The sequence below is a fragment of the Seriola aureovittata genome, chromosome 19 (assembly GCF_021018895.1).
Source record: "Seriola aureovittata isolate HTS-2021-v1 ecotype China chromosome 19, ASM2101889v1, whole genome shotgun sequence".
NCBI lineage: Eukaryota > Metazoa > Chordata > Actinopteri > Carangiformes > Carangidae > Seriola > Seriola aureovittata.
In genome coordinates, this window is record NC_079382.1 from 7,916,486 (window position 1) to 7,924,533 (window position 8,048).

The window sequence follows — 8,048 nt, forward strand, 5'->3', positions numbered from 1 at the left end:
CACACTGGTGATGTTTTGTAGATCGTATTAAAGCGCAGCATGTAATCCCGCCACTGTTCCCTGCTAGTTGAAGTTGTCTTTGCACTCCAGGGTCTTGTGGGTCGGTTGAAGGGCTTCGGAGCAGGAAAATAGAAACCTGAACCTCCACAATGGCAGCAATTCTCCTCCGGTCGCTATTGAATAAGAAGGTAAAGCAAATTCATGCTCACTCTTTGCAGAACAGTTGGTTTTGTTTGACGCTCATGCAACTCAAAATAGCTAACAACCTGCCCCGCTAGCTAACAAAGTCGTTGCCTAACACACACGTTGCACACCGTCTACTCCAACTCTTTTGCAAGTATTTAATATTTATATGGCATTTTAAGTTGGGCACGCAACGGCAGGTATTATTTGCACATGTGAAAAGCAGAGTCAAGCCCGTGGAGCATCCAGGCTTGACTCGTATTCACTAGATCTTAGACAATGAATTTAATGCGAATTGAAGTCGACTAATGTTCTGGTGTTTTCTTTCTTGCAGGCCCCCATTCAGCTGGGTCGTGTGTGCTACTCCTCCTCCTCCGTGGTAAAAACTTGCACTTTCATAACCCAGCAATGAATGAATGTTATGTCAGGCTGTGTCAGGCACAGAAACAAGTGGTGCAAATCCACATCCTGTTTTCTTAGATCATCTTTAAGATTATAGATCAACTGATACTTGATTTTGGAATCAAGCAACGATATATATAGTTGAAGGTTTAACAAATACAATAATGGTATATATGTTGACATATGTGATTTAACATTGATCACTTAAAGTTGGTTATTAAAGCCTGGTGAAAATATCTACAACGTATTTTTTTTTTTTTTTTTTTTAATATGTACTTTCCAATGCTTCCTGGTGTAGTGAAGAGAAAACTAACTCACATATCTTGATATTATTTTTTTTTTAATCAGTACATAAGATGTCTCCAGATGATGGTTATGGGACATGTATCTGATTGGAAATTATAAAATGAGGCAGACCATTCTGTGACATAAAATCAAAGAAACTCCACTTGGACTTTAAAATAAGGATTTGGTTGAGACATGAATTTAAAAGGGGTAATTATTTTAAAGCACCCAGTTGGATTACATACACATTTTAACATGGAACAGGTTCTGCACCTTTCAGACTCTGCATAGAAATGTCTCATTGCACTTAGTGCACTTTGTACTCATTACAATGCATACTTATTACCTGTGTCCCAATTCCATACTACTCACTGACAGTATTTTCAGTGCACTAATCTTCCTAGTGTAATGCTTTGCAGTCAGTGTACAAGAAATCAGCATGAGGTGACACATCTGCCTGTACTGTACTGTCAGACATCAAAAGCCACTGCCAAAACCCTATAAAGAGAGAACTGAATCATTTTTATAAATGATTAATGCCTCTTGGAGCTCTTTCGTTTCATCTGTAAAGTACATTGGGGGGACAGTAGTGTACATTAACAGCACAATCAATAATCAATCTTTTTTTTTTTTCTCACAGTATGGATAACAAGGCTTTAACTGACAATTATTTTCATTGTTGATTTAATTGATTTCTGCTCTGAACCAGCAAGACTAGAAATGTCTGATCAGTCAAATTTGAATTGAGAAATTTTTTAAATGAACCAATAACACAACTTGGCGTACAGAAAGTAAAGAGATCTAACATGAGTACTGTAGACAGTGACTGTATATGTTGTGATGATGGACAGATGTCCTTAGTGAACTTGGTAGTGATGTAATCAAGTAGGGAAGGGATAAAAACATATGCTTCTGTGATCCTCTAGCCCACCACCAAGCTGTTCATCGATGGCAAGTTTGTTGAGTCCAACACATCTGAATGGCTTGACATTCACAACCCTGTAAGTATTCATAGATGAACGATACCCAACCCGCACACAGGCTGCAGTAACAAGATCTCTACTAGAAGCTTGCTGCAAATAACCATTGCAGCTTTATAGTAGTGACTTGTGGACATTACAGAGGAGAAAATAAATCTTGATTTTCCTGTTTCTTATAGCCTAATTTGTAAGGAGAGAAATCACAGCCCAGTCTCGCACAGTCAGACATTTTTTTATATCTTCCAAAAGGCCTGTTGGTGTATAATTTGTCAAGTATAAGCCTCTAGCAAGGCAGTGATGGGTGACTACAGCATACAAAACCAGACATCTACTTTCATCACATAAAATTTAAAACCTGTAAAGGATAGAAAACAAACATTTTATTATTAATATTAATGAACTAATGTACATGCAGCAATACCAAGTAATGACTTCTTCCTGCTCTCAGTCAACTTGTCTGTATGGATTGTCTCCTGCTCCTCAGGCCACTAATGAGGTGGTGGGACGTGTTCCCAAAGCTACCCAGGAGGAGATGCTGGCAGCTGCGGACTCCTGTTCCAGAGCCTTCCAGTCCTGGTCTGAGACCTCCATCCTCAGCAGGCAGCAGATCTTCCTGCGCTACCAGCAGCTCATCAAGGACAACATTGTAAGGAAATTTGTCACTCGGTCATGTCCTTCTGTCAGAGTAAATGACTGGTTGTTGAGTGTTCCAACAGTGTTTCCGTTTCAAGATAACAAGTTGGAGAGCAAGGAAATGTGTGCATATGTTTTTGTTTTTTGTTAAAAATATACCCCTGATGTCTGAAATTGTCTTTCTTTTGTAATATTTCAGAAAGAACTGGCTAAAATGATCACCTTGGAGCAGGGCAAAACTCTTGCTGATGCAGAGGGAGATGTGTTTAGAGGACTGCGTAAGTAATGCATTGACTTGACTGCCAGCTGCATTACTGGGTTTTGGTGTCCTGATTGGATTGCGTGCTTTTTGTCTTTTGCACCTTTATCTCCTGATGAAAAGTCCTTAGCTCTGGAAACTTTTGATGACAAGGTCTGGGTGAAAGTCTCCTACTAAGTGGCTGCAGGGTGTCCATTATTTGTGTGCAACTAGACACTTACTGCAAAAGTGGCTTTCGCTTTTAAAGGAATAATGGGACAAAGGTTTATAAAGGCTTAAACTGCTTTTAAAAGTTATAATAAAATAAAGGTTTAGGTAACGGCGTTCCTGCAGCATTACATTGTTCAGTCCTGATATTTAAGTGTGACTAGCTTCTTTATTTTTCTGCCATTCTGTAAAGCAATTAGCAGGCTCTGCTTTTAGTTTCATGCTATATAAAGATAATTATGCAATTTCAACATTGTAGTTCACTTTGGCAGTCTTGCATCAACAAGAATCAAGTTGAGAAATTAAAAGCACCATGTGCACTTGCACAAATAAAAGATTATATATATTGGTTATTACAAGATGGAGCTGCCAAAGTATTTTTGTGCTTGGTACAGCTCCCAGTTTTGGGGATGCCCAAATTATTCTGGCATGCTAACTTTTCACTTATCAACTGAAAGTCAGGCCACATCTGCAGGTGTACTGCCAGCATTTGAGATTTCCTGCAGTACTGGGACCAATGGTGCTTGAAGTTTCCACAAGTTTTTTCTCAGGGAAAAAAATCAATTAAGTTAGTTTTTATTAGGTAAGAGACTAAAGTACAAAGTGAATAATGTATTTTAATGTCGGCATTAAATCATCTTGTCATCTTGGTGTAACCGGTATTTCCATTACACTTGTTCAGAGACATATCTATTAGTTTTGTTGTGCATCTCATATCTCAGATCTGTTTATCTTTGCACTTGTGTATTGGTTGACTTCATCCGTTCTTTCTTTCTTTTTTTTTAATCCCAGAGGTGGTTGAGCACTCCTGCAGCATTACATCCCTCATGCTGGGGGAAACCTTGCCCTCCATCACCAAAGACATGGACACTTACACCTACCGCATGCCCATCGGCGTGTGTGCCGGCATCGCCCCTTTTAACTTCCCTGCCATGATTCCTCTGTGGATGTTCCCCATTGGCATGGTGTGTGGCAACACCTACCTGATGAAGCCCTCTGAGCGGGTCCCAGGATGCACCATGCTCTTGGCTAAAATGCTTCAAGATTCAGGGGCACCAGATGGTACACTCAACATCATCCACGGCCAGCATGCAGGTGAGTGTGTGTGTTTGTTTTGTTCTCCTGCTCATTCAGAAGCAAACAATCTCTGTGTATGATAAATAATGGGGAAAGGTCCAAGGATGATTCAAACACTAATCATATAGCCCCTGGCAATATGTAGATGGGAAATTTCAATAATATATGCAGCCTATATCTGTAAGTAATTCACAAATGTTTGAGGCTGGACGATTTGAAGGCCTGTTTGTTTTTATACTGTGCCTTACGCATGCAGCAGAGATGAGGAAGAGAGGATTCTCATTATGTTTGTATCTTTGTGTAGCGGTGAACTTCATCTGTGACCATCCAGCCATCAAAGCTATTAGCTTTGTGGGCTCCAACCAGGCTGGAGAGTACATCTACGAGCGGGGATCCAAGAATGGCAAGAGAGTGCAGTCCAACATGGTACAGCAGAACTCGCAGTGCTCACTTCAACAGACTAAATATACTGCTTTTACGTTTGGGAACTTGCTATTTTCCATGATAACCCCCATTATAAACACTGTTACCATTGCTTTGGAAAGATGGTAACCATGACAACAGCAGAGTGTTTTGCTGAGATTTATAACGCAAATGATTAGCGCTGCCTCTTGATGTCCTACAGTCTACTGGAGAGAAACCGTACAGAGCTGTGTCCTACATTTTGTGTTTTAGGGTGCCAAAAACCATGGTGTGGTGATGCCTGATGCCAACAAAGAGAACACTATCAACCAGCTGGTGGGTGCTGCCTTCGGAGCAGCTGGCCAGCGCTGTATGGCTCTGTCCACTGCTATTTTTGTAGGGGAGTCTCGTGAATGGCTCCCGGAGCTGGTGGAGCGCTCCAAATCACTGCGAGTTAATGCAGGTAATTTAATGAGTAACCAAGTGAATACGAAGTAAAATGTTATTGTATGCATTTTAGTATCAGTTCTTCACGTATTTTTATGAAAAAATGTGGAAGGAAATTTTAACATGTACAGTATGTGTCCTGAAGGCGATCAGCCCGGTGCAGATGTGGGTCCCCTTATCTCCCCTGAAGCCAAGACCAGGGTGGAGTCTTTGATCCAGAGTGGTGTGGAAGAGGGGGCCAAGCTGCTTCTAGATGGGAGACATGTCAACGTTAAAGGATATGAAAATGGAAACTTTGTAGGACCCACCATCCTGGGCAATGTTACGGTGAGCTGAGAACTAGAGTTTGAAAAATAGGGATCTGTGCCCGCACCCTTTGTCTCAGTCACTAAAAAGTCTAGTCTAATATAATAAAAAGCCTAGCCAGTTTACTTTCAAAACTGCCAGTCTACCAAAGGTTTGCCTTTCTAGTTTTTAGAGAAAAATAAAATAAAGCTGACCTTGCTTTTTAACAGGAAACTCTTTTATAAAACAAGTTTTACAAAAAACATTTGTAGGAAGAATAAAACTTGATAAGGGTTGCAATAATTTCTTTTCTGTGGAATTGTTTTTGAAGTTGAAATAGTTATTGCAGACAAAATAATTTGAATTGAAGAACTATGAATTAATTCAGTGTTTGACAAAGCTTGTTGTTATTTCAAATGTTCCCACAACTTCTTGAATGTACATAGCTGTTAGTCTTATAGTTGTACACCTGCTGAGCACAGGTTCACACAGCTCCACTGCTCTCCTATATCCTGAGGAGACTGAAGTAATTTACCAGATTAAGGAAGTTCATAAATTGTTTTTTTAATTCTGGAAATTGGGTCTGATTTTCCTGCTTAGCGCAGTTAACTGTGTACTTTTAGATACAGTATTGACTGATGAAACCATGACCTAATGATAACATTTAGCTTTCTCAGAGTGACATTTTCGCCACCCCTTAAGATTTCTTGTTATGAGTGTTGAGTATGAGATATCGTACACCTAGTGTTACTAAATTCACATTAAACACTTTTGTTGAGGAAATTCGGTGTGATCATTCTGCTGTTCTTTCCAGACGGACATGACGTGTTACAAAGAGGAGATCTTTGGACCGGTGCTTGTCGTTCTGGAGGCTGACAGTCTCGACGAAGCCATTTCTTTGATCAACAATAATCCCTACGGCAACGGCACTGCCATTTTCACCACCAATGGAGCCACAGCACGCAAATACACACATGAGGTGGATGTTGGCCAGGTGAGACATGCATTTCCAAAAGCTGAATAGAAGGAAAAAGGCTTTTGGTCTGTTAAAGGAATGGTTTTGAAATTGAGATATAACTGGTCAGCTGTATTTTGGTCCTCAGTCAGTCACCTGTGTGGAATGAATTTTATCTCAAGAACCTTCCAAAAGAAATTATTTCACTGTTTTCCTTGCATCTTATATTTTTCTTAAAGGGGAAGCACAGTGTTTTAGCATTTAAAGATCCCTTTCCCACAGTTTTTCTCAGGTTATACCAAGTAACATTAACATTTCTTACTTGTGTATGTTTTTGTACAGATTGGAGTGAATGTGCCCATCCCTGTCCCGCTCCCCATGTTCTCCTTCACTGGCTCCAGAGGTTCATTCAGAGGAGACACCAACTTCTATGGCAAGCAGGTAAATGACAAAAGCAGTGTGTCAAGTGTTGGCTCATTAAAATACTTCACATCAAAATGAAAACTTGAATATGAGTGGCTAACTGACAGTTATCTCTTTATCACCAGGGCATCCAGTTTTATACTCAGATCAAGACAGTGACATCACAGTGGAAGGCTGAGGATGCCACTGTGACGAGCCCAGCTGTTACCATGCCAACCATGGGACGCTAAGCTAAATTGACAGTGCATCCATCACAACCTTCACTGACTTCTCATATGCCTTAAACCCAAGGAGGTAATTGGGGGGGGGTTACATGTCCTTGTTACTATTGAGAAATAACACTGGGGATCAAGGGTTGGTGATTGTTTGAACTGTGAAAATCCTGGACACTGTCGTTGCATAAACACATTGATGCAAATGACGCTGCATTTGGAGACGGGGGAGTTGGGATTGGACTGATGCAATGAATGGTGCTGTGAGTCTCTTTATAGGTTTGTTGTATTTTTGTACCTGTACCTGTTCATGATCATTTTCATGATCCTTTATGTGCTCTGGTATTACATTTCTTAAAACATAAAGGAGAAATCAAAATGATCAGGGATTCTACCACTGAGCAGTGTCTTCCACCAATATCCTCTATGGTTCTGTGGCTTGTTCTGTGTATCTGTGCACTTGGTAGATTGTTAAAAAGTAGATATAAATGGAACATGTTACATTAGAACAAGGACACATTCACTCCATTACTCCACTTAAGCTGAAATAATGTCTGCTGCTCATGTCCTCTAGATGTAGATCCTACTATATAATGTCCTGTTGTGGGATTAGTGTTTGTGTGTCAGAGGTTCACAGTTCTATACTGAAGTGTCGCAGTAATACTGTTTTTTTTCTTTCTGATCATGAATGGAATAGAAGTTAGATTGCAGTGTTTTACATGTCATGAACTTGAAATTATATTCTTCAAAAACCATCATAAATTCCCAGATGAAACAGATTTACAGTATGTACATCTTTTCATCCAAAGTATTTGAACTACTTCAAAGTTTGTCCCCTTGACTCCTCTTGAGTCTTGTTGCTGAACATTAAGAGATAAAAAAAAAAGAAGGGTATTCAAGTCTGTCATTAACTTTTTGAATAAAGACACTGTAATTTAGTTCAATTGAATTGTAATTAGTTTTATTAAAATGGTTCTCTGGATCTGTTGCTGTTTTTATGTACTGTTCATTCCACATAAAGACAACATATAGGTATGCTGGATTAAAGAAGGTGCTGATCTAAAGGATGTCTGATGGGCTCCACAGATGAAGAGTAGGTGGTAATGTTTGAACTTGACTTGTTCTGCTTCAGCAATGCACAGCCTATAATTTCGCTGCTGAAAGCATCCCAGTGTTTTGACTGATTGAAATAATACTCCTGCTGGCAGAAAATCAACCACTGAATGTTTTCCCATTGACACCACTGTGTATTGTTCTCTGTGGGCTGTCTGTCTGTTATGAAGTCAGTATCTTTTATG

The 8,048-nt window shown here is 39.8% G+C and overlaps 1 protein-coding gene across 1 annotated transcript; it reads left to right on the forward strand.

Moving 5' to 3' along the window:
* Positions 1 to 15: 15 nt before the first annotated feature.
* LOC130187238 (methylmalonate-semialdehyde dehydrogenase [acylating], mitochondrial-like) lies at positions 16 to 7,732 on the forward strand. The gene is made up of 12 exons (XM_056404665.1): positions 16 to 188; positions 518 to 562; positions 1,797 to 1,871; positions 2,335 to 2,496; positions 2,683 to 2,761; positions 3,742 to 4,044; positions 4,331 to 4,452; positions 4,702 to 4,891; positions 5,021 to 5,202; positions 5,975 to 6,154; positions 6,458 to 6,556; positions 6,664 to 7,732. The coding sequence occupies exons 1-12, from the start codon at positions 150 to 152 to the stop codon at positions 6,766 to 6,768; spliced, it is 1,581 nt and encodes a 526-aa protein (XP_056260640.1). The 5' UTR covers positions 16 to 149; the 3' UTR covers positions 6,769 to 7,732.
* The last annotated feature ends 316 nt before the right edge of the window (positions 7,733 to 8,048 follow it).